Source organism: Erythrolamprus reginae, chromosome 1, assembly GCF_031021105.1.
Source record: "Erythrolamprus reginae isolate rEryReg1 chromosome 1, rEryReg1.hap1, whole genome shotgun sequence".
Lineage (NCBI taxonomy): Eukaryota > Metazoa > Chordata > Lepidosauria > Squamata > Dipsadidae > Erythrolamprus > Erythrolamprus reginae.
The window spans coordinates 133935471-133963088 of NC_091950.1; the positions used below are offsets into that span (position 1 = coordinate 133935471).

Consider the following 27618-nt stretch of genomic DNA (forward strand, 5'->3'; position numbering starts at 1 on the left):
CAATCCGGTGGAACTGAGCCTAGTGTTAAAAAAGCTTGCTGGATCCGCCCCTTCCCAGAATTCGCTCAGTTCTCGCATCCAGCGGAACGTTTGTGAATAGCTCGTTCATCACTAACACCTTCCCTTCGTTCTATCCTTCCAAAAACAGTAAGAAATCCTTCTATTGAGTTTTGGGACTTGCCTAATTAGCGCCAGCCATTTGCGGCTCGGCTTTCTCTCAGGGGAGAAGTAGCGGTTTAGCCTCCCGCGGCTTCCCTCGCCGCTGGCTATTCCTGCTGCCGTTTTGGATTATTTAGCAATCCTTCGGCCTGGAGGTCATTAGGCTAGTCTATTTATATATATTTATTACTTTTAAGGGGCTTTACCTCCCGCGGTGTGAGACGCTTCCCTCTCAGTCTCCTGGACTTAGTCGACCATTTCCTTTAAAACTTTTACGGAGCGGTTTCGTTTTTGGCGCGAAGGCCTTCGCGCCCTGTAATTTAGTACCTCGTATTGGCCTCCTGCCAGCCGTTGGTGCTTCAGTCCGCCGCTTGGATCCTGGAGTGGGCTTTGAGACGCTCAGGCTTAATTCTCCACCGGCCAGGCCTCCAACCAGGGTGCCTTGGTTACTTTAATTGAAGTTTAGGGAGGCTGGCCATGCTGTATTTGGGGACACGAACTCTGGGTTTGCCCAGATTGCCCTCAAGTCGCAGCAGCTCCGAGGCCTAGGAGCAGGATCCCATTCCTCTTGGGAAAGCTTGGAATTCTTCTCCCCCCTAAATCAGATTTCTTTTGGCTCAAGCCTTGTCTTCTGTAGATTGTCAGACTATGGCTTCCTTTCCCAAGAGAGGCACCACTCAGGGTCCCAGAGAGGCCAGGCCTACAGGTGATGAGATAACCAGTATCCCCCAGGCCTCGGCCCCCTCTTCTTCTAAAGCCCGCCCCTTGACCAAGACCACCAAGGCTGAGAAGAGAAGGGACCAAGCCCTACAAAAAATCCATGATAAATCAGCAAAACGCTTGAAAGTGCAGGCCCAAGTGCTCAGCAGTTCTGACCCCCCAGAGGCTCCTAACCTGCCTCTCTCTGGTGTCACTGTGTTATCTCTGGATGAGCCAAACCTAGACAGACCCCAACCTAACCTATGGGGCTTAGGTCCAGAGGAACCAGATATCGTTGAAGATTCTTCCCAGCCAGAAACCTCTCAGGCCTTCAGAGATTCTTCGGCCACTCCTGCTGATATTTCTAGCCTCCCTCCAGAGTTCCAATCTATTTTCTCTGTGTTGTCCAAGGCCATTGATGCCAAGCTCTCTGCCATCAATGTGCCCTCCTTACCTCTTCCTCCTCCTCGCCCCCCCCCCCGTCCCTTGAATTCTCCTCCAGCTGTCAGAGCTCCTATTCAGGAAGAATCAGATTCTTCTCAGGATGAATATGATCAGGATATGGAAGAGGATGAGGATCCACGTCAAGGCCTCTCGGACGATGAGGAATCCCAAATCAAGGTTCCTTCTCCAGTTACTATTTTTCCATCTCAATTGTTCAAATCTCTCCTTCTCAAGGCTAGAGTTTCCACAGGGCTAGCGGCACAAGAGAAGCAGGCCACTACATCCACTGACCCTCCGGAGGAGAACTTACCCTACTTCACAGAGGAGCAGGAGGATAACGAGGTAATCCCTATGCCAAAATTGTTTAAAGATGCTTTGCTTAAGCAGTGGGAGTTTCCAGCATCGGGGCTTAACCCCACCACTAAAGACAAAAGATTGTATAAATTATCCCCTTCTTATGAAGATCTCTTATCCTGCCCTAAACCTGATGAACCTGTCAAAACCCTACACTCTGCGGCTGCAGTTCCAGGCGAAGCAGAGGAGGTTCTCCGCCCAGAGGACAAGCGGATTGAACAGATGCTCAAGAGAGGGTTCACCGCAGATTCCTGGGCTATCAAAAGCTCCGCATCCGCTTCCTTTTTTTCTAGAGCCATGCTCCTATGGCTTCGTCAACTTCAACAACATATTCCTCCCGATGATTTAAGAGGTCAACAGGACTTCAACAAGGTATTTGCGGCCGCCCAATATGTGGCTGATGCCACACTGCAATTCACCAGATTCGCAGCCAAGTCTATTGCGGCCTCCACAACGGCCAGAAGACTCCTATGGCTTCGCCCCTGGCAGGCAGGAGTACGGCAGAAGTGGCAGTTAGCTTTAGGTCCATTAAAACGCGATCTCCTATTTGGAGATCTCCTAGATCCACTCCTAACTGAAACCACGGACAAGAAAAAAGTATTGGGTCCGACTACCAAAAAGACCACCAAAACGCAGTCCTTTCGTCGCCCGGGGCGCCAACAAGATCAGGCGCCCACTTACCAGAGGAATCCAGGTCAGTATTCCCCTCGTTTTCGTTCCCAAGGTAGGAACTCCAGGGGTAAAGGATACCGTTATCAGAGAGGAGCGTCCTCTAACAGGGCTTCTAAAAAGCCTAGATGGTAATTTCCCTTCGGTCCCCATAGGGGGGCGCCTGGCTTACTTCTCCTCTAGCTGGCGCCAATCTTCCAAGGACCCCTGGGTCATTGATACAGTACAAAAAGGTCTCCTTTTAGAGTTCATTTCTTCTCCCCCTAAACGTTTTATTTCCTGTCCCTCTCCCAGGTCTTCCTCAACTCATAGCCGAATGGGGGAAGCCATCTCCCATTTATTATCCATTAGAGCCATTCAGCCGGTCCCCTCCGGTCAGAGAGGCCGGGGCTTTTACTCCATCCTCTTTATGGTCCCTAAGACCTCCGGAGGTTGGAGAGCTATCTTGGATCTCAAAAGGCTGAATTTATTCATCAAATATAGAAAGTTCAAGATGCATTCATTGTCATCCATCTTAGCCGCTATTCATCCGGGGGATTTCATGGCCTCCTTAGACCTCACTGAGGCCTACCTCCATATTCCCATTGCCAAATGCCACAGAAAATTCTTACGCTTCTCCTTCCAGGGCAGACATTTCCAGTATAGGGCCATGCCATTTGGTCTTTCCTCGGCCCCTAGAGTCTTCACAAAGCTTTTGGGGTCCCTGGCGGCCTATATCCGGGCCAAGCCCATCCACATTTTATGTTACTTAGATGACATTTTAGTTCATGGAAATTCCCTAGAGGAAGTAAAGGTAAACCTTTCTGTCACCATGTCAGTTTTACAGAACCATGGCTTCTCCATTAATTTTGACAAAAGCCATCTCCAGCCTTCTACTTCCATATTGCACCTGGGATCTATCATTAATTCAGAATCCTCCCAAGTTTTCCTCTCCCCTGAGAGGAAACATAATATAGGGGAGTTGATTTCTCGCATTTTACCCCTGCAATCAGTCTCCATAGTCACCTTGTCCTCCCTTTTGGGTAAAATGGTGTCGTGCATAGGCATCATTCCCTGGGCTTGTCTCCACGCCAGGGAACTACAGTGGCTTCTATTACCCTTTCAGAGATCGGGGCTCAGCAACTCAAGTCGTCGCATTGCCATTCCATCGATGGTTCGCAGATCTCTCAAGTGGTGGATGTCTCCGGCCATGGACAAAGGATCCCGGACCAATTTGTCATCACCACAGATGCCAGCCTATCAGGATGGGGCGCCTATGCCCAGGGGATGATAGCCCAGGGCACGTGGTCACCGGAGGAAGCTTCCAGGCCGATCAATTGGCTAGAATTAAGAGCCGTATCCCTAGCTCTAAAACAGTTCAAGCCTTGCATCCCCAACCGGCATGTTCTCATTCTCACCGACAACATAGCCACAAAAAGCCACATCTGCAGACAGGGAGGCACAAGATCCAAGGCTCTCATGAGGGAGGCCCTCAAGTTAGGCCTTTGGGCGGAAAAACATCTTCAGTTGCTCCTAGCCGATCACATCTCGGGGAGCCTCAACGTCCAGGCGGATTGACTCTCTCGAGCAACGATAGACCCAGGAGAGTGGAATCTCCACCAAGAACTGTTCCATCAAATCAGCCTCAGATTCGGCCTCCCAGTGCTGGATCTCTTTGCGACCGAAGCGAATGCCCAACTCCCTCGATTCTTCTCCAGGTTTCCATCCCCGGGAGCAGAGGCAACCAATGCCCTCAGGAGCCCCTGGTCTCCAGGACTCCTGTACGCATTCCCTCCAATTCCAATTCTACCAGACGTGATTCACAAGGTCCTCATCGAGAGGGCCAGAGTAATCCTAATCGCCCCTCATTGGCCCCGCCGGCCCTGGTTCGCGGACCTCCAACAGCTGTCCGTTCAGGACCCCTGGCGACTCCCCGTTTCGGGGGATATGCTACGGCAGGGGGCCTCATTCCATCCAGACCCGGAGTGGTTCCACCTCACCGCCTGGCTATTATCAGGAGAGACTTAGAACTGCGTGGACACGACCCCGACACAGTGGAGGTCATCTTAAAGGCCAGAAGAGGATCGACCAATCGAATCTACGACCATACATGGTCCAAGTTTCACCAGTGGTGTCTACAGGAAGGTCTTTCTCCCCTGTGCATTCCCATACACAGGATCATATCCTTCCTTATGCAAGGTTTCCATCAAGGCCTTTCCACCAGTACTCTCCGTCGTCATCTGGCGGCCATTTCCTCTGTCCTAGCAGGGCCTCGCAGACAGCCTCTCCATTCCTTCCCAGAAGTTCAGGAATTTCTCAAAGGTATAGCCAACCTCAGACTTTCTAAGGTCCACAGATATCCTTCCTGGGATTTGCCACGGGTTCTCCATTCCCTCACGCAGGCACCCTACGAACCCCTAAAATCTGCGTCCCTCAGGTACCTATCCTTTAAGGTAGCATTTCTGGTGGCAATTACCTCCGCCCGACGCATTTCGGAGTTGGCAGCCCTCTCAATCAGGCAGAACCTCTGCCAATTCCATCAGGACAAGGTAGTCTTACGACTGGACCCCACCTTCTTACCTAAGGTCAGTTCCATGTTCCACAGAACCCAAGATCTTGTCTTACCTTCCTTCTGCCTCCAACGGGACCATCCTCTGGCAATTAGATGGCACACCCTGGACCTCACTAGAGCGCTGAGGATCTATATCCAACGCACAGGACCCTTTCGGAGGTCGGAAGCACTTTTTGTAGCCTATCACCCCAGAGTCATGGGTGCCAAGGTGTCTTCAACAGTGATAGGCCGTTGGATCAGAGGGACTATCTCTAAGGCCTACGAGTCGGCCTCCCTCTCAGTTCCAAAGAACATCACAGCGCATTCCACCAGGAGCGCAGCCACTTCGGCCGCTTGGGCGACTCAAGCTCCGTTGGAGGAGGTCTGCAAAGCAGCCACTTGGGCCTCACCAAATTCCTTCATCAGGCACTACAAGATTGATTCTTACGCCTCAGCGGACGCTGCCTTCGGCAGAAGGGTACTCCAATCCGTTATCTCTCACGATAGCAATCTAACCCCACCCTAGGGACCAATCTATTGGGTATGTCCCATGTGACTGCTGGACACGCTCCTTCAGTATGGAGAATAGGCGTTGATTGCTTACCTGAACGCCTCTTCTCGTACGGTGAGCGGGTACAGCAGTCACCTCCCACCCTTGTATGTGTCTTCTATACCTTCTATAACCTTTCTTTCCTCTAACAATGAGAGTTGAACACTAAAGAGCTTCACATCTGAGCCTAGTCTACGGATTCGCGAATTCTGGGAAGGGGCGGATCCAGCAAGCTTTTTTAACACTAGGCTCAGTTCCACCGGATTGGACATGAGCAACCCATGTGACTGCTGTACCCGCTCACCGTACGAGAAGAGGCGTTCAGGTAAACAATCAACACCTATTTTCAGCCCTGCACATGCGCAATGTGTGTGCAAACACATGGCATGGGAGGAAGCGAACTGGTGGTGAGGTACGTTAAAACCCACTCAGTTGCATAATTAAGCCCCACAATAAATCCACTAAGGCTGGGGAGTACAATCTGAGGTCCCAGGGTGGTTGCAATCACTCAAAATGTTAGCCACAGACTTCACAGAGTGAGTTAATTACCATTTAATGACTTAACAGGACAGAGAGAAAGAGAAAAATATTCAATACACAAAGTATATGCTGCTCTGAGTCTTCAGAAGGGGGCGGCATACAAAACAAATCTAATAAATAATAATAATAATAATAATAATAATAATAATAATAATAATAATAATAATGGTAATCACATTAAATTCATTTATATAAATACTACGTTTTGTGTGTATAAGTCGTGTGTACAGTAGTTTTTGCCCTAGCATCATCCAATTGCAAGAATGCAGCTCCCAGCTTTGCATCTCAACCTAAAGTTGTGTTATTTCTGATTTCCAGAATGATGTGACATCAGCTACCCACATTTTTTCATTCCCCCAAATGAAAGAATGAAAGGAAAATACCTATTTACATGTTGAGTAACATGCTGAGCAAAGGCATCCACCGCTTGTTTTTGGTCTGAAGGCTGGACTGGCTTCAAGTGGCGATTGGGACACCCATTGGATGATGATGACAGCTTCCAAAGAAAGGAGGAAGAGGAAGAGGAAGAGACCAGGATATTACTAATTTTGTGCACATCCCAAAGAAAGTTCGCATTTTTATCAATCAAAATCATAATGTGAAAGGTGTCCCAAAGGAGGCAACTGGACTTTCTTTTTTTCTTTGAAGATGTTTCTCATCTAAGACGTTTCTTCAGCTCTGACTGGATAGTGGGGAATGGCAGGATTTATATTATCCTGTCAGAGCTGAAGACGCTTCTTGGATGAGAAGCGAAACACTGTCAAAGAAAGAAACAAGGAAGTCCAGATGCACCTTTGGGATAACTAAAAGCTGGATGACTGAGAATTTCTACAGACGAATATGAAAGGTGGTATTTCCACTAATATCCCTTTCCAGGAGATATACACACACACATGCATATAAATAGTTAGACTGCCAAAATATCATTCCCATGATATGAATAATTCTCAATAGATGGTATGCAATCCAGTTATAAATCTGCAACTAGCTAGACCAGGGATCCCCCAACTTGACAACTTTAAGACTTGTGGACTCCAACTCCCAGAATTCTCCAGCCAACCCTAACCCTAACCCTGGATTTAGGCAATAAGTGAGTCTTGAGTAAACTACTCAAGACTCACTTATACCGCCAGACATGGGGGAGTTGAGACACCTTTCCCCCAGGCTTTTTTATATTTTGTTTTATGTTTGATATGAATGTGCTGTTTGGTTTTTTAAAAATAATGATAGGGTTTTATATGTTTTTTTAATATTAGATTTGCTCCACTACTATATTGTTTTTATTACTGTTGTGAGCCGCCCCGAGTCTTCGGAGAGGGGCGGCATACAAATCTAATAAATAATAATAGTAATAATAATAATAATAATAATAATAATAATAATAATAATAAAAAGGGGAGAGAAAGAGGTAGGTTCTAAGAACTACCTATGGACAGACACAAAATGAGGGAGGAAGAGAATAGTTCTGGAGCAACTAAAACCTCATTCCCTCACCCATTCTATACATTTTAAAAATCAATATCTCCCTGCCCCCCCAACTATGTCAAAGATCTGTCTGTCAAAAATCCCCACGCAGATTGATTTACATCCTGGTTAGTTCAGAGAGAGAGGGGAACGATTGAAAGTTTTTTTCTTAATTTCATCCCGGTATCTTGCTTGGGCTGCTATGCTCTTGGAACTATTGCATAGGTCTACAGAATCAAAACAATACAAATCAACACTTCCTTTTCAAGTGGCATGAGAAGCAAAGTTAACTTGCATTTGGTCATATACAGAAATAGAAACATAGAAACATAGAAGTCTGACGGCAGAAAAAGACCTCATGGTCCATCTAGTCTGCCCTTATACTATTTTCTGTATTTTATCTTAGGATGGATATATGTTTATCCCAGGCATGTTTAAATTCAGTTACTGTGGATTTATCTACCACATCTGGTGGAAGTTTGTTCCAAGGATCTACTACTCTTTCAGTAAAATAATATTTTCTCATGTTGCTTTTGATCTTTCCCCCAACTAACTTCAGATTGTGTCCCCTTGTTCTTGTGTTCACTTTCCTATTAAAAACACTTCCCTCCTGGACCTTATTTAACCCTTTAATATATTTAAATGTTTCGATCATGTCCCCCCTTTTCCTTCTGTCCTCCAGACTATACAGATTGAGTTCATTAAGTCTTTCCTGATACGTTTTATGCTTAAGACCTTCCACCATTCTTGTAGCCCGTCTTTGGACCCGTTCAATTTTGTCAATATCTTTTTGTAGGTGAGGTCTCCAGAACTGAACACAGTATTCCAAATGTGGTCTCACCATCATTCTATATAGTGGGATCATAATCTCCCTCTTCCTGCTTGTTATACCTCTAGCTATGCAGCCAAGCATCCTACTTGCTTTCCCTACCGCCTGACTGCACTGTTCACCCATTTTGAGACTGTCAGAAATCACTACCCCTAAATCCTTTTCTTTTGAAGTATTTGCCAACACTGAACTGCCAATACAATACTCAGATTGAGGATTCCTTTTCCCCAAGTGCATTATTTTACATTTGGAAACATTAAACTGCAGTTTCCATTGCTTAGACCATTTATCTAGTAAAGCTAAATCATTTACCATATTACAGACGCCTCCAGGAATATCAACCCTATTGCACACTTTAGAGTCATCGGCAAATAGGCAAACCTTCCCTACCAAACCTTCCCCTATGTCACTCACAAATATATTAAAAAGAATAGGACCCAGAACAGATCCTTGAGGCACACCGCTTGTAACCTGACTCTGCTCAGAATACTCGCCATTAACAATAACTCTCTGATGTCTACGCTTCAGCCAGCTGCAAATCCATTGAACTATCCAGGGATTAAGTCCAATCTTCACTAATTTATCTATCAGCTCTTTATGTGGAACCGTATCAAAGGCTTTGCTGAAGTCCAGGTAGGCAATATCCACGGCACCACCTTCATCCAACACCTTTGTGACATAGTCAAAGAAATCAATGAGATTAGTCTGACATGATTTGCCTTCAGTAAAGCCATGCTGATTTGGGTCTAATAAGTTATTGTTTTTTAGGTGCTGATTTATCCTCTTTTTGAGTAGAGTCTCCATCATTTTAACTACAACTGATGTCAAGCTAACTGGCCTGTAGTTACCAGCTTCTTCTCTACTGCCCTTCTTGTGAATAGGCACAACACTGGCCATTCTCCAATCCTCAGGAACTTCTCCTGTTAACAAGGATTGGTTAAACAAATCAGTCAGGGGGGTAGCAATGACAGATCTGAGTTCTTTAAGAACTCTGGGGTGGATGCCATCTGGACCCATTGCCTTATTTATCTTTAATCGTTCAAGTTCTTCTAAGACATCGGCTTCTAAGATCACTGGAGCTGAATCCGTACAGCTGGGAGCAATGCTATATCCCTCTATAGTATTATTTTGTAAGGTGTCTTTTGAGAAAACTGAACAGAAGTAGCTATTGAAATGGTCAGCGATCTCCTTATTCCCATTAATGCATGTATTATTCCCGGTACTAAGCTTCGTGATGCCGCAGTTTTTCTTCTTCTTATCATTAATATATCTGAAGAAGGTTTTATCCCCCTTCTTTACAGATTTGGCAATTTCTTCCTCTTTTGAGGCTTTAGCAGCATATATTATCTGTTTCGCCTCCTTCTGTCTCATTTTATATACCTCCCTATCAGCTATACTTCCAGACTCTTTATACCTCCTATAGGCAGCCTTTTTTTCATTGACTATAGCCCTTACATCATTGCTAAACCATAGCGGTTTCTTCTTCCTTTTACCTTTAGTTGTTTGTCTTACATACAGTCCAGTGGCTTTTAAGATGGCCTTTTTTAATACAGTCCACTGGATGCTCGCTCCTGCCATTTTATCCCTCCCCTTTAATTCATTATCTAAATATTCTCCCATTGCATTAAAATTTGTTTTTCTGAAATCCAATACTTTGGTTGCATTATAGGATTGCTCACAATGAGTTTTTACATCAAACCACAAACATAGATGGTCACTGCAACCTAAATTTTCTCCCACCTTGACATCTGAAACCCAATTCCCATTCGTAAAAACTAAATCTAGAATATTCTCCCCTCTAGTTGGTGTCTTAACCAGCTGTGCCAGAGCTGCTCCTGTAAAGGCCTCTACTATATTCTTACTTTTGCATGTAAGGGCACTGGGGATATTCCAGTCAACATCAGGCATGTTGAAATCACCCATAACCACAATATCTCCCTTTACTGCCATTTGGGTAATTTCATCCACCATCTTGTTGTCATATTCCTCGGATTGCCCTGGAGGCCTATAGATCACCCCAATTCTAATGACAGAACCTTCTTTATTTTGCATGCAAATCCAGAGAGTCTCTAGATCTTGACACGTATTTTGAATTAGTGTTGTTTTTAGACTTTCTTTAATATAAATGGCTACTCCACCTCCCCTTCTCTCTATTCTATCCTTCCTATACAGTGTATATCCTGGTATGGATATTTCCCATTCATTAGAATCCTTAAACCATGTCTCAGTTATGGCAACCAGGTCCAAATTATCTCTAGATATTATGGCCATTAATTCACAGAGCTTGTTGCTCAAGCTTCGAGCATTTGTGCACATTACCCGAAGAACATTATTTTCGTTATTAGTTTGCCCCTTATCATCAACAACTACATCTATATTATTTGCAGCTCCCTTTTCATAAGCTTCCAAAAACTGCTTTATCCTCATTGGTCGGGGACAGAAATCACCCACATCAGTTACATCTCTGTCCCCTTTACCTAGTTTAAATGCCTGTCCAAAAAAGTTCTGAATTCCTCACCGAGCACCTGGGTACCTCTGTATGATGGATGCAAACCATCCCTCTTAAACAACTCCCTATTAGACCACCTACTGACATCATGACTTACATAGCCAAAACCTTCAGCTTTACACCACTGCCTTAACCACACATTAAACTCTCTGATACACGTTGTTTTATCCTCTTGGCCACAAACCGGTAACACCTCTGAGAAAGTCACTGAATCAGTTATTTTACCCAGCTCCACACTTAGACATTGAAAATCTCTTTTTACTACATTAACATTTCTCTGGGACAAATCATTTGTGCCAAGATGCACCACCACATCAACGTTATTACCTTTACTCACAGTCTTAACAATGTTTGTAATCCGCCTCCTGTCCCTGCTGGCAGTGGCCCCTGGGAGACACCTCAGCACCTTAACCACATCCTTGCTCTGTCCCAAATCAACACCTCTAACGGTCGAATCACCCACAAGAAAATGTGTCCTCTTTTTATTTCTACTAACTGTACTTGATGGTTTGGTGACATTTACGACAACTTCCCCTTTGAACATCCCCTCATTCTCTGCCTGAGGGACCTTGCTAATATCTCCAACATCCTTACTATTTAAATCCGCAAGAACACTATAGGAATTCGATACAGAGAGACCAAAATTGCTATGTTTTTGCTCAACTGCACGCAATCTTCCTGAACCGACAGTTGTCCACACAGCCCTCCTCCTCGGGGGGCGCTGTGGAAGTGGAGGCTGGACACATGGCTGCATTACAGTTTTATCTAAGTGCTTGTTATAAAATGGGTTATCTTTCCCTTTTATGGTGGGAGAATAGAATACTAAATTAGCTGAAGACCAGCTGTTGGGAGGTGAAATGAAGCAAGATTTCTACCAGCAGGAAAACAGAGACTCATAAAATTTTGAGAATTTCACTGTCAGAAACAAAAAGAGGTGGGTTTTTTTCCTGGTTTATCTGGCAAGTCACAAACAAATCAGCTCAGTTGCTATAAACAACAATGGCATGAGAACACAAAGATGAAGGTTGATTCTGGAACAGCGTAAATAAACTACATGGGTGAGATTAGGTGGTGCTTAGCTAGACTGCTAGCAAGTTAGCCAAGTATCAAAAATGTTTAACATGCTTGAATTATCAATTCACCTCCCTAAATTTTAAAAATAAAAGAATACAAACCCTTTATAGATCAGTCTATCTAAATTAACAATAGCAGTGTATTTGGCTCACAATTTGAATAAAAAGCTAAATAGGAGGGAGAGAGGGATAATGGATGGATGGATGGATGGATGGAGGGAGGGAGGGAGGGAGGAAGGAAGGAAGGAAGGAAGAAAGGAAGGAAGGAAGGAGATCCACAAAGTACCTCTTCTTGCAAATGGGCAATATCGATTTCCCACGGAGCTCCACGAAAGATTTCCAGGGGTGGTTCCCATCCGTTATGAAACTTTGGAACATATCTTGGAATGTTGGCATCTCTTGGCCATTCGGCTCTTGGAACACATATTAAAAAGAAGTTTATTTTCTAGGAAGCAAGAACATACGCAGCCCTTTCCCATTTCAGATTACCAGTTCTCAAAAGCTGAGCATCTTTTTGGGACACCAGCATTCTGACTGCTTAGATCACATACAAATGCTACCAATGACCTTACAAAGCTAGAGACAAAACAAACATTGCTTAACAGTGGTCCCCAAACTACGGCCCACGGGCCACATGCGGCCCACTGAGGTCATTTATCCGGCCCGCGGGTGAGTGACAGGAGCACATCTAATTTTCCATGAATAAAAGGACCGTTGAACTTATCTGAACGGTCTTCTCGATGCACTGCAAGGAGAGTCCAGGATGGGTTATTCTCAGCCTGATTGGCTGGGACTGAGTTTAATTTAAATATTTAAATATTAGTCAGGCACCGCCCCCTTAGCCCTCCAGTCTAATAAGCACGAAGGAGCAGTAATGCAAAATTAAGGTTTATTAAACTAGGAGCAACCCCCAAGTTCCAACTAGAACATCAACAAACAGGTGACCCTGGTCCCAACAAACCGGGTGGGTCTGGACTCTCCTTGCAGTGCATCGAGAAGACCGTTCAGGTAAGTTCAACGGTCCTTCTCCAATGCACTTGCAAGGAGAGTCCAGGATGGGATATACCCAAGTTAGAGTCAAAGGGAGGGAGAAGCTTGGACCAGGGGCTCTGAAAATGAGCACACCCCCTGCAAAACCCTCCTTCCAAAAGCCGCTTCCGAGGAAGCAAAAGAGTCTATCCTGTAATGTCTTATAAAAGTGGACGGGGCTGCCCACGTGGCAGCTCGACAAATGTCCTCGAGTGAGGCCTGTGTCCTCCAGGCCGATGACGTGGCCGCACTCCGGGTAGAGTGAGCAGTTATCCCATGTGGAATGGCAGTGTTCTTAGCGGTGTAAGCCTCTGAAATACAATCCCTCAACCAACGGCTGATAGTTTGAGGAGACACTTTCTTCCCCATCGTTCTAGTGGAGAAAGACACGATGAGACCTTCGGAAGACCTGAACCCCTGAGTTTGACGTACATAGATTTTCAAGGCACGTCTAACGTCCAGTTTGTGCCACCTCAGTTCAGAGGGGTGGCTGCCGTGGGTGCAGAAGTCCGGCACAACAATGTCCTGTGACCTATGAAAATAGGTGTTCACCTTTGGAATAAAAGCTGGGTCCAATCGAAGCACCACTCTGTCCGGATAAAATCTGCAAAGGTCCTGCCTGATTGACAGCGCTGAAATTTCGGAGACCCTCCTAGCGGATGTAATAGCCACCAGGAAGGCGGTTTTAATGGACAGGAACCTCAGGGAGATATGTCTTAAAGGCTCAAACGGTGGACCTGTCAAGGCATGAAGAACCAATGATAGGTCCCAGGAAGGAAACCTATGCACCGTAGAGGGCTTCAGGTTGGTTGCCCCTCGCAGAAAATCTCTGATCCATGGATGCCTCGAGAGGGGATGGCAGTGACCCCCAACGAGGACAGTTGACAAGGCAGCGACGTGGCGTCGAAGAGTATTTGGGGCAAGACCCCTGTCCAGGCCCGCTTGTAAGAAAGAGAGCACCATCAGGGGAGAGGCTCCCTGCGGGTCCACCTGCCTCTGTTTGCAGAAATCGGAGAACGCCGCCCAAGTAGTTTGGTAGAGCCTCCTGGTAGACGATCTGCGGGCAGCCTGCATAGTGTCTATGACCGCATCCGGCACGAGCTGGCTCTTCAGATGTTCCCGCTCAAGTGCCAGACGGTCAGCTGCCACCAATGGGGCTCTGGATGACTCATTGCCCCCTGCGTGAGGAGTATTCGATGATCCGGAATTCTCCAGTAGGCGGAAATCGACAGTTCCACCAGATCTGCAAACCAGATGCGCCTCGGCCAATAAGGAGCTAGAAGGAGAACCTCTGCTCGTTCTTCCAGTAGTTTTCGAATTACTCTCGGTATCAGTGGGATCGGCGGAAAGGCATAAAGTAGGCCCGCCGGCCACTGTTGGTGTAAAGCGTTCACTCCCTCCGCCCCGGGGGAGGGAAAGCGAGAGAAGAAGCGGGGAAGCTGGGTGTTGTGGACGGTCGCAAAGAGGTCTAGTATAGGCTCGCCAAACCTCCCGACCAGCTCCTGGAAGATTCTGGGGTCCAGGCGCCACTCCCCGGGATCCAGAGTCTCCCGACTCAGCCAGTCCGCGTAAACATTGTCCACCCCCGAGATATGCTCCGCTGAAATAGAGGCTAAATTGGCCTCCGCCCACCGTAACAGAGACTCCGACTCCTTCATTAGGCGATGAGATCGTGTTCCGCCCTGCCTGTTGATATGGGCCCGGGTAGAGACATTGTCCGTGAGGACCAGGACGTGACGCCCCCGTACCCTGGGGGCAAAACTCCGGAGGGCCAACAAGACTGCCTTCAACTCCAGGAAGTTGATGTTGACGTCCTGTAAGTCCCGATGGTCCCATAAGCCCTGGGCCATCTGAGAGGCAAGGTGGGCCCCCCATCCCAACAAACTGGCATCTGTCGTCAGCGTGAGATGGCGTTTTGGCAGATAGGAGGACCCCCTGTCCAACGCCGGAGAAGTCCACCAGCGCAGCGAGCTGCGAACCCCGCTCGGGAGCAAAATCCTCCTGTGTAGGTGACTTGACTTTGTCCTTTGGAAAGGAAGCAGGAACCACTGCAACGGTCTCAAGTGATATCTGGCCCACGGTACGACGTCTATACAGGATACCAGGGTCCCCAAGATCTTTGACAGGAAGGAAAGTCTCGGGAACCTCTGACCGTCCAGATCCCTCAAGAGTCTCTTGATGGAGGACCGTTTCTCTGGGGAGAGGAACACCATACCCCGGGTGGTATCGATGGTGGTCCCCAAGTGAGCCAGCCTTGACGTGGGCGTCAAGTGGCTCTTGTCCCAGTTCACTGTGAAGCCATGGCGTTCGAGTGCTGATGGTCAAGTAGAGATCCCGATACGCCTGGTCCCTTGTCTTTGCCAGTATAATAATGTCGTCTAGGTACGCCATGAGGCGTACCGACTGCTGTCTCAGAGAAGATGTGAGAACGTCCAAGAGCTTTGTAAAGGTTCTGGGAGCGGACGAAAGCCCAAAAGGCATTGCTCTGTATTGAAAGTGGGTTCCACTCAGACAGAACCGAAGGAACCGTCTGTGCGGTGGAAAGATGGGGACGTGTAAGTAAGCCTCTTTGAGGTCGATTGACGTTAAAAAGTCCATGTGTCGGATAGATGCGAGGATGGTTCTCAGCGAGTGCATTTTGAAGCGTCTGTACCTCACATAAATGTTCAGTTGGCGCAGGTTCAGAATCAGTCTGACCCCTCCGGAGGTTTTGGGTACAAGGAAAACTAGGGAATAAAACCCCGTGCCTCGTTCTCCTGGGGGAACCTCTTCTATGGCCCCTATCTCCAGGAGATGAGAGACCTCTTGGTAAAGAAGGTTCCTCTTTTGAGCATCCAAGGGAATTTGACATGTGACGAATCGCTGAGGGGGAAGATGAAGGAATTCGATCCTTAGACCTTCAGCCACAGTGGCCGCCGCCCAAGCGTCCGAAGATAAACTGGCCCATGGCTCCGCGAAGTGTGCCAGCCTGCCCCCCAATGGAACGGAGACGAGGGAGTCATTTGTTTTTCCTGAAGCCCCTCCCAGCTCCTCTGAAGGGTCTGCGTCCCTGAGTAGCTGACCTATCCGACCGAAAAGACCCTTGGTTGAAGGAGCCCTGGAAGTAAGGCCTCGATGCCTGGGCGGTGCTCGAGGAGGGCTCCGAGCGAAAGGGCTGGCGCCTTTGATATGGAGTGAATCGCCTTTCCGGCTTTTTGGACCTTGGCATGACTTTCTTTTTGTCCTTATCCTCGACCAACACGTCGTCGAGGACCTCTCCAAAGAGCTTGCCTCCCTTAAACGGTGCTGAGGCCAAGCTCCACTTGGACTTGATGTCCGCCTGCCAGCTGCGTAGCCATATGAGCCGGCGGGAGGACACCGACGAGGCCCTGGTCCTGGCCGCGAACTTGGCCGCATTAGCCATCGCATCTGCCGAGAATTCGGTGGCTGCTAGGATTTTATTTAGATCTCGGCGAAGGCGTCCATCTTCAGGATCCACCCTCGATTGGAACTCCTTAATCCAAAGGAGAGTTGCCCAGTTAAAAAAGGAGGCCGCAGATGAGGCCCCTATGGCCCAGGCCGCCATCTGGTGGGTCTTGCGCACAATATTTTCGGCCTTCTTGTCCTCAGCTCTTAGCCCCTGTTGAGACTTGGAGGGGACCAGGGCATTGGAAACTAAGCTGGTGACTGATTTGTCCACCACCGGGAACGTTAACAGGTCCTCCATTTGCTGGTCAAAGGAGTACAATTTCCGGTCCAGGCTAGACGGGCCTTGTGCCGCCGCCGGGTTCTCCCAAGGCCTTTGAACCATTTCCAAGAACAGATGCGAGGAGGGGATGTCCACTGTCTCTTGCTTCGGCAGTACGAAAAGGCCCGCCTTAGGTTGGGATGAAGCGGAGGCATCTGGTTGTCCGCCCTCCCCTGCCTGCTCGATGGTGAGTTTGGCCTTATTGAGGAGGACCCTAAACAGGGATGACTTAAAGAGACCTGTGAAGGCAGGTTGTTCCGGGGGGTGTTCATCCCCCGACAGGTCATCCTCTCGATCGCTGTAGTCACCCTGAACGGAATCATCCTCCTCCATAGACCCCGTCATGGAGTGAGAGGCTGGGGCAGTCCAAGGGTCCCTGGATCTCAGTGGGGGGTGACCCGCCAGAGCTTGCTGTTGATGTGCCCCGGTCTCAACACCTTGGGAAAACACATCCACGATCAGATCTTGCACAGCCTGTGGCATATTCTGCCAAGTGTCATGAGCAGTGCGCAATCCCACTGCCGTCGGGGTGAAGGTGGATGACTGCGCTGAGGCATGTTGAGAAGGAGCGCAGGATTGAGGCACAAAGGTGCCAGAACACATGGCAGCTTGCCTTCCCCAAGCACGCGCCTCCTGATGATTAGGCTGTGTAGGCCTCTCAGGAGACCAGTCCCTTTCAGAAGCCGAGCCTGCTACCCATGCTGGGATCACGGGGGAGGCTGGCGGAGGCGTGGGGCCAAAGGTCCTAGCTGGTATTGAGGCTTGCTTTTGTGAGGCCTCCAACTGCTTTTCCAGGGCTCTTATCCGTTTCTCTGCCTCCCTGAGGGAGGAGCCCTGAGATGTCTTTGCCTTTTGGCCCTTTTCTTTAGGGGTGCTGGGCCTAGCAATGGCGGTGGCCTCCTCCCCTGCCTGGGCTGGTGTTTCTGCCATAGCCTTTCCTTATGCACACTCACGGTCAGAAAGAATGGAGCACGAGCCAGCCAGAAACCTTTCCTTTGTACTTGAAGTAATGGCGAAGTACAAATAACGGTTAACTAAGCCCCTACTGTGCCTGCGTGTCACCAGGCCAAGGGAAAAGTCTGAGGCAGAGCCCGACCAATGGTTCCTATTGGCCCTAGCCCCTGCTGGCTGATGTCGTCATGGCGACCATCTAGCCCTCCGACAATAGCTGCAGCTCTGACATAAAATTGGGCCGGGCGACAATAGACAGACAGGGGGAGGGCGGGGACTCCTCCTCCGCCCTGGCCTGCTGTTGGAGGGTTGGCCCCCGTTGCCGTGACGACCGCTCCTGCGGTCTCGGTGGGCAAGTAATAAGGCCGCTGAATCGGGCGGGAACTCTTCTCTCCGTTCCCGCCCTTATGTCCCCCCCAAGATGGCGACATTCCCCGCCGGCGTTTTCAATCTGAGGGACTCCTCGGCAGGACTCAGCAGCCACAACTTGCGGGGGAGAGGGGGGGGCGCGGGGCTTCTGGGGCTGTCAAGGCTTCGGAATCCCGATCTTCTAGCGGCATATCCGCCATGGGGAGCAGGCCCCCCATGGCGTCAGCCGACCGCCTTTCCACCGGGTGCCACCACGGAGGTAAGCAACCCGGGCGCTCCTCTGGGGCCCTTCAACAAGCCTCCCTGCGTGTTGAGAGGAGCTGCAGCTCAGGGGGTTAAACCCACAGAGGGTATTAACCCCCGCTGCCAACATGAAGCCGCCCCTGTGCCTGAAAAAGAGAAACACAAGAGAAAAAAACATTATAACATTAGAAAATAATACTTAAGAAATTTTTAATTAAATTTAACCCTATTAAACTAAGTTCAATAGGAGAACTAAAACTCAAAGTCCCATTACTGCGACTGAGTTTTTTAGACTGGGCGGCTAAGGGGGCGGTGCCTGACTAATATTTAAATATTTAAATTAAACTCAGTCCCAGCCAATCAGGCTGAGAATAACCCATCCTGGACTCTCCTTGCAAGTGCATTGGAGAATGTGGTGTTTTGTTAGTAACTAATATCAATCATCAAAAAAGTTGCAAAAGTTTTTTTTCTAATTTTGTCATCCAGTTACATTCATTTTCTTTTAATTAAATTCCCTCCTCAAAAAAGGACAACACCAATTATATTTCTAACTTATTAACCATTATGCCAAAGTGCTTCCTTCTTTCTTTATACATTTTTCTATAAGCCAAGAAAACCTTGTATAGCCAATCAGATGTTAACAAAAGAAAATTAAAAACTAAACATGAATATATGAATTTCAAACTTCTTCCTCCCCCCCTCTAAATAGTACGTTCTCATTTTGTTTTTTACTTTAAAATAAGGTATGTGCAGTGTGCATAGGGATTTGTTCATATGTTTTTTTTATAGTACGGACCTCCAACAGTCCGAGGGATAGTGAACTGGCCCCCTGTGTAAAAAGTTTGGGGACCCCTGGCTTACAACGTGGATAACCAACCCACCTCCTGGCTGTGGTCCATAAGGACTTTTGGGGTCTATTGTTTTAAATTCATGAGGAGAGGCACTAGTGAGGAAGAAATGTTAATGGGTGCTTCATTGCTAAGGGCCTCACTTTTTAAATCAGGGAAATTATTGCTTTCAGTCTACATTATTTCTGTTCAGATAGCATTTTAGGGAATTTTGCTTCAGCCAAGAAAGACATGAAACGTCCTGTGAGTACCATGGCGATCTGATGTCCAAACATGACCATATTTGCATGAAGAATCACGGCTGGATGCACATGGCAAAGTTTTGGGAGGAAGGAGAGATTGTTGAGATTATCCGCAGGACTCTGGACAGCCACTCCTTGTGAGTAGACCAGGGAAACTATTGTTTTGCAGTCAGCTTAGTCGAATACCTATGAATCAGGGTTCCATTGAATTCATCCTCAATACGGAACTTTCTATGGGCATAAACCTTAACTGAATCTCATTTCCTAATCACCTTTTGGGTATGTATGTCCACGCACGCACATGTCTCCCACCATGCAATTTTATTTCTGCGCATGCTCAGGATGACATTACAAGCCAAAACACAGCTGAGGAGCTTCTCAGCTCTGCTTCAGATGAAGAATAAAGGTCAGCATTAACATGACGGCAGGTGGGAGGGCTTTTTTCAACTCAGAGACACTATCTAAGGTTTTGCCCCGTGTAATAATTTGAGTGTCTATGCGACGTTTCGGTGAAATCACATTCACCATCATCAGGCTGAAGTTTCAAGCTTCCATATTTACAACAGCACGAAGCTTGAAACTTCAGCCTGATGATGGTGAATGTGATTTCACTGAAACGTCGCGTAGACACTCAAATTATTACACGGGGCAAAACGCGAACTCAGAACAATCTACATATACATACATACATACATACATACATACATACATGTGTGTGTGTATATGTGTGTGTGTGTATATATATACCAAGACCGTCATTTATATATATGTAACCCTTCCATGGTGCAGAGCTGAAGGGATTGGATACTGTAGCCTAGAGGATAATTCTCTGCCTTACAAGGCAAAGGTTGCAGGTTCAAGTCCCAGTGGGTATGGCTAGCTGATGAGGCCAAAATAAGGCCGAAATAGATCTATCCTAGTCTCCCTTAATTTTCAAATTCAGCAAAAAAAACCATGTGACACATACAGATAGAATTGTTGGCTATCAATAAAATTAACTGCCTTGGAAATGGCCCTGGGTTGGGCCGAGAGGCAAATAAGGAGCTGTGATGTTCCTTCAATACACCAGGGTGATTCGACACAAAAATATGTAACCCTTCCCTGGTGCAGAGCTGAAGGGATTGGATACTGTAGCCTAGAGGATAATTCTCTGCCTTACAAGGCAAAGGTTGCAGGTTCAAGTCCCAGTGGGTATGGCTAGCTGATGAGGCCAAAATAAGGCCGAAATAGATCTATCCTAGTCTCCCTTAATTTTCAAATTCAGCAAAAAAAACCATGTGACACATACAGATAGAATTGTTGGCTATCAATAAAATTAACTGCCTTGGAAATGGCCCTGGGTTGGGCCGAGAGGCAAATAAGGAGCTGTGATGTTCCTTCAATACACCAGGGTGATTCGACACAAAAATATGTAACCCTTCCCTGGTGCAGAGCTGAAGGGATTGGATACTGTAGCCTAGAGGATAATTCTCTGCCTTACAAGGCAAAGGTTGCAGGTTCAAGTCCCAGTGGGTATGGCTAGCTGATGAGGCCAAAATAAGGCCGAAATAGATCTATCCTAGTCTCCCTTAATTTTCAAATTCAGCAAAAAAAACCATGTGACATAATTATATATATATATATATATATATATATATATATACAGTATATATATATATACATATATACAGTATATATATATACACAATATATATATATATATATATATATATATATATATATATATATATATTTTCGTAAATTTTCACGGGTATATGTATGTAGATTGTTCTGAGTTCGGGTTTTGCCCTGTGTAATGTTTTGCATGTCTATGCGACGTTTCGGCGAAATCACATTCACAATCTGAAGATGGTGAATGTGATTTCGCCGAAACGTCGCATAGACATGCAAAACATTACACAGGGCAAAACCCGAACTCAGAACAATCTACATATATATATATATATATATATATATATATATATATATATATATATATATATATATATATATATTTTACTGTATTTTGTTTTACTGTACTGGAGTGATAAAGACCCTTTGGATCAGCAAGATTTAGTTATATTTACTGGAAGACTCCCCTTCTCCTTGGAGGAAGATAATATAAATTAGATTTTACTTTTGTTGGATGTGACCCAAAGTTGTTTCTGAGATTGGTGGACATATACATGAAATAAAAATAAATAAATAAACAAACAATTTTTAATTATGCATTAAAAGAGTATTTATAATATGGATTTTGGAAAGTTAATAATGGATTAAGGGTCCACAGAATATTTTGAATTGTGGAATATTTCTCCGTCAAACTTTGACAAAATAGGTAAAGTTGATAAGATGGCTAGAAGATGATGTAATGATGCTACAAAACAGGAAGAAGCTGCAACGAATAATTTTGAAATTATTTTGAAGGGGGACTTATGTTAGTTGAGATAAAAAAACAAGAAGGATATAGAGAAAAATATCGACATACAAATGGAACTGATAAATAAAACTGACAAATATTCCCTAAAGGAGATATACAACCTTTGAACCAGGAAATGGAGTTCACTAATCTTTTATTACTACATGTACAAAAGAACTTTAGTAAGGTTCTGTTGGAGGGGACAAACAAAAGGAAGCACAAAAGAAATCTGTTCTAAAAGTTCTAAAAGACTTGTGGCTCCAATATGAATAAAAAACAAGCTTGGGGATTCTTTGAAGGGGCTAAGACTAAGAAAACTCAGGGAAGGTTTACAAAATTAGCTTATTCAATCAGAGCTAAAAGAGAAAAAATAGTTGTATCTGGTTCCCCTTACTGGACTTTTGCTAACAAAGAACAATTGACAAAGCATTTGGATTTTGGTTTCTACTTACGAGATGTGCTATGGAGTGAAAAGAAATTATGTATTTAGAGATGGAGATAAACTATTAAAATTGCCTTTAGTTGTGGGGATGAAGGATGAAGTTAATCTTTGTTTTATTTTTTCCCCACCCTTATTTTTCTTTTTGTATTTTACTGTTTGTATTTTTAATAGTTCGTTATTTGCTGTTGCTTTTATTGTTTTCAATCATAAAATTATGCAAGAATCTTTCTTTGGGTTCCTCTTCCGCTTTGCTTTATTTACATACCTTGATCTTGTCCAAGTCTCTCCTAAGGATTCCCACAATGCCATTTCCTTTGGTGTTAGATGCCCTTTCAGAAAATCTGTAGTATCCTTTGAAAGAAGTGGACTGAGGACAGACCTTGCAAATTCAGGGCCTCCACTGCTGTTAACAATCTGTATTACAAACAAGAGATCTTTTATGGTTAAAGCGTTTGGAAGTATCAATGCTTAGGCCTTTTCACGTAGATCTTGGCTTATGACCACAAATGAGCCGAAAATTTCTACTGCTACATGAGACAATTGTCAAGTGAATTTTTCCCCATTTGATGGCCACAGCTGTTAAGTGAATTACTGCAGTTGTTAAGTGAATCTGGCTTTCTGATTGTCTTTGCTTGTTGGAAGGTTGCGAAAGTGGGGAAACTGCCACTGTCACAAATAAATGCTAGTGGCCAAGCATTCAAATTTTGATTACGTGACCATGAGGATGCTACAGTAGTCATAAGGGTGAAAAATGATCTTAAGTCACTTTTTTCAGTGGTGTTGTAACTTTGAACAGTCTCTAAATAAATGGTTGTAAATCAAGGACTCCCTGTACTTAAACTGCTGGATTAGGAAAATATTTGGAAATCAAAGCTTAGCCATGGACTTTTACTTCCAGGTTGGTGTCATGCCAAGATATTGTTTTAAATAGTACTTGGGTGATAAATAAGGAGCTGGTGTACTGTTTGCTGGATGCTCACGGCGTGTTTACTTTTCTGAAGTCCGTATTTGCAGTACAGACACAATTGAGTGCAAAATGCACTGCACTACTCAAGTGAGTGGGTTGGTGCCATCTAGATCCTCCACAGAATGTGTTACCTTAAGAATGTTGCCTTTTACAGAGATTCAGCTGAGGGAGATGCAGTTTTTAAAGTTGTAAGTCAATGTATAATAAACATGTTTCAGATTCACTTCCAATTTTATTCAGCTGTATCATTCAAAAGTATGGTCATTTAATTTTCTATATACACCTCCGTACCAGTCTAGAGCCCAAGATCAAAAGTTTCAATTAAGGACTGTCTAAAGTTAGTCTTATCAATGATGGAAAAATTAACTACAAAGAACGTTAAATGATGTTATTGTTGCATGAGGGTTTGTTGAAGCGGGTTCAGGTGTGTCTGCAAAGGAGAACAGTGGGGAGCAAGTATCCAAAGGTGTATTTTGCCACCAGAACTCAAACCTTGTTGCTTATATACTTGGAGCACAATTAAAGAAGGGATTGTATTGTCTGTGAGAGATTATGGGAAGGCTGAAAAGGGTGCATAAAGTCAAAGTGCACGAGCCAAAAAGAGGGCTGTGAAAATATTTACTGACCCCTAGCATCTTGGACATACACTGTTTCAACTCCGACCCTCAAAACATTGCTACAGAGCATTGCACACCAAGACAACTAGACATAAGAACACCATCAATCTGCTAGGCAAATAATTCCTTCAACACTGTCCAACTATTTACTAAGTCTGCATTACTATTACTACTAGTTTTTTCTCATCATTCCTATCACCCATTTCCTTCCACTTATGACTGTATGGCTGTAACTTGTTGCTTATATCCTCAAGATTGTTTCCTCATTGCTTATTTGACCCCCATGGCAATCATTAAGTGTTGTACCTTGTGATTCTTGACAAACGTATCTTTTCTTTTACGTACACCGAGAGTATATGCACCAAGACAAATTCCTTGTGTGTCCAATCACACTTGGCCAATAAAAAATTCTATTCTATTATTAATAATAAAGAGATAGAGTCGGAGTCGGTTGATAGCTTATCCTATAAATGGTAGGTTAAGTTTAGGTGGAGAGAAATCAGAGCCATTCAAAGCCATTTTTCAATGCATGTTATGCTTTAAGATAGTAACAGCATTTAGACATAGGACTTAGTCTTATATACCACTTCACAGTACTTACTAGCCCTCTCTAAGTGGTTTACAGAATCAGCATATTGCTCCCAACAATTTGGGTCTTTGTTTTTCTGACCTTAGAAGAATGTAAGGCTGAGTCAACCTTGAGCCAATGAAGACTGAACTGCTAGCAGCTGTCAGAGTTAGTCTGCAATACTGCATTCTGACCACTGGGCCACCATAACTCTTGTAAGAGTCCCATTTTTGCTGGAAAAGACTAATAGAGCTACCTTTTGGAAATCTCTGTAACTACCACATATTTTTCTTTTAAGAAAGAGTGTTCTGTTTACGCTGCTTTTTTGGTGGTGCACAAAATAGTATTTAAGTGCCTCTCCAGAGAAATAAATGCATACATTGACTCACTAGATATGATAGCTTTGCTATTTCCATTCTCAGATATTATGGGAAATCTGAAGTGAATCCTCTCAACATGTCATGAGCCTTTCAACCTTCTAGGTTTCTACTTTGGAATACTGTAAATCAATCCCTAATCTAGAATAAATGAATCTTTAAACAGGCTAGAAAAAATGTAATATGTGTCAAAAATATGCTTGTTTAAATAACCTTCTAAAACCTACTCCCAAAAATTACATGCAATGGTTAGAATTCAGGGAATCAGAAGTCAACATATCTGGATGCCATTATATGAGGAATGCTGGTTTAAATGTTATCGAATAAGGGAGAAGGTAATTTATACCAGTTCCAGTCGTCCAAACAGGAAATGGGCTAATTCTGAAGCACTTGGATTCTGAATATGTTTTTTCAGTTTGACCTGAAAAGAGAAGAAAAACAAGTTAAATCTATATTTATTTTATATCCAACTATGTTATAAAACTGTTCAAAATTAAAATGCAAAAAAGCAATTCCAAGAAATGCCTAAGAAGATATGCACCATATTTCAACTGAGATGGTGTAAACTATTTCTCTCTAAAGTAACATAAATAATATATTCCGGTTCTTGTACAAAGTTAAATTAGGAACTGTATTATGACTCTACCTTATTCCCACGATCAAGTGGGCAGCTGGCCTCTTGGCATTAGATCAACTATTGCAGGAATTACTAAGATTAACTTGATCCCACTTAATCTAGAATAATTCTTTTGAGATTTCTAAGCAACATACAGTTGTATTGTTAGTCAAACATTGTTTAATTAGCAAGAGCTTGTTTACATTGTAGAATGGGTTTGCTTTACTGCAACTGCATTGATTGTACTCCACGGGGCAGCCAAATCTTGAATCTCCTGCAATGTAGCACCTGAAAGAACTAAACTACAAAGTTTACTCTATGAGTTGCTTGGTTCATTGGTATTGGTATGGGAGATGGCAGATCTATTCATTATACTGGAAAGAATGTGCTACCTTGTGGCTATTTTCACAAGACTCAATAGATAGACAGAAGCAGTCTGGCAACTGCTTGTGTAGCCTTGACACTTCTCCCACTGGGCAAGAACTAGCATAATATTGTAGTAAATCACAGTCAGTGTTCCCTCTAATTTTTTTGGGGGGTGGGCGGAAAAGTATAGTGTCTGAGCGGCAGTCCCTTTGGGACTGGGCGGCACAGAAATAATAAATAAACAAACAAACAAACAAATAAATAAACAAACAAACAAACAAACAAACAAAAAACCCACCCTGTTTTGCCCCAGAGAATTTCAAAATAAAATACTGTACTGTGTGTCTATAACAGTGAGCTCATAATAGGGCAACTCTATCAATATCAAAATGCCACTTAAATAGTTGAGCTAGTTTCAAACTAGATTTTGATTTTCTTTCTCTCTTCCTTACTCCCATTCTTTTTCTTTCTCTTTTCCTTCCTCTCTTTTTTACATCTGTTTCTCTCTCTTCCTCTCTTCCTCTCTCTCTCTTTCCCTCTCACTCTTTCCCTCTCGGCTTCTGGGCAGGTTTGGAAAACTCTGAGTTGATGATGATTTTTAAGTGAGCAATTTCTCACTGCTCAGCTTAGAGGGAACTATGATCACAGTGTGTGGCCTTCTGTGAGATGGGTGGCCATATACAAGTAATTCTCAACTTATAACCATTTGTTGAATAAGTATTAGAAGTTAGAACAGCACTGAAAAAATGACTTATGACTGTTTTTCAGAATTATAGCCATTGCAGCATCCACATAATGCTGTGTTAAAAATTCAGATGCTTGACAATTAGAAACAACATTTATGAAATTTGCAGTGTCCCAGGGTCATGTGATCACATTGCAAATTTCATAAATATTGTTTCTAATTGCCAAGCACCTGAATAAACAAAGTCAATGGGGAAGCCAGATTCATATAACAACTCTGTTACTAATCATAGTGATTCACTTAACAACTGTGGCAAGAAAGGTTGTGAAACAGAGCAAAACTCACTTAACAACTGTCTTGTTTAGCAACAGAAATGTTGAGCTCAATTGCGATTGTAAATCAAGGACTACCAGTGGCTCTCAACCTTTCTAATGCCGCGACCCCTTAACACAGTTCCTCATGTTGTAGTGACCCCCAACCATTTGTCTAGTGCCAATTCTCCCAACAGAGTTTTAAGCTGATTGGCAGGAAGGTCAGAGGGACACCTCCACTGTAAATGCCTGATTGGTTGGATTGTAAAAATATGTTCCAAGGTGCCAGAATAGAAGATTTAGTTCCTAACACCATGGGAAATTTATCTTTTTCCATAGTCTTAGGTGACCCCTGTGAAATGGTCATTTGACCCCCAAAGGGGTCCTGACCCCCAGGTTGAGAACCACTGATCTAAACATTTGATGAATAAATTAACAAATAACACAAGAAAGTAAAAATAAGGTGTTGTATCCATTCATGTGTCTACCTACCCATCTACTTGGGATTATTTCCTCTAAGACTGCCAGGGAATTTTCAAAGCACTCCTCCACCCACCTTCTTTTCCCACAAAGCAACATTATTAGGGAGGGCTTGCTAAGAAAGAAGGAATTTCCAGGACTGAAGGTAAATTTGAACCTGCCTTGCCAAGTTTCCTAACAGTGCCTGAACCACCATATCCCACTACCTCTTATATGACATATACGCTAAGGTTGCCTTAAGATTTGCACGGATACTGAATATTAACTGTGTGATTTGCCAATAGTGCAACATTTGCCAAAAGGGTAATGATCTTTCACACTGCACACATATTATTCAATTTTGTACAGTTTCTACTTCTCTAAGTACATTTTTATTCAAATGCTGTTGGGGGGGGGGACGACCTATTCTGCTTTGTTTTCCTCTCAAGTACAAGAAGATCATACTATCAGAAAAGTCTTAGAAAAAATTGATGTTTTTTCTTTTGTATGAAAGTCAATTGTTTCTACTAAGTAGGATAGTTAAGTATTTTGTCCTTCTTGCTTTGGCTTGATTTTATCAATG

General features: G+C 44.5%; 1 protein-coding gene across 1 annotated transcript in view; it reads right to left on the bottom strand.

Moving 5' to 3' along the window:
* Window positions 1-27618, bottom strand: part of EPS8L2 (EPS8 signaling adaptor L2) — a 135456-nt gene that overhangs the window by 14517 nt on the left and 93321 nt on the right. Inside the window, exons 12-15 of the mRNA XM_070765430.1 lie at window positions 24945-25019; window positions 22335-22483; window positions 12107-12233; window positions 6329-6441 (exon numbers count right to left, since the gene is read on the bottom strand). Coding sequence (XP_070621531.1) covers window positions 6329-6441; window positions 12107-12233; window positions 22335-22483; window positions 24945-25019 — 464 coding nt within the window. The remainder of the gene's footprint in view (window positions 1-6328; window positions 6442-12106; window positions 12234-22334; window positions 22484-24944; window positions 25020-27618) is intronic.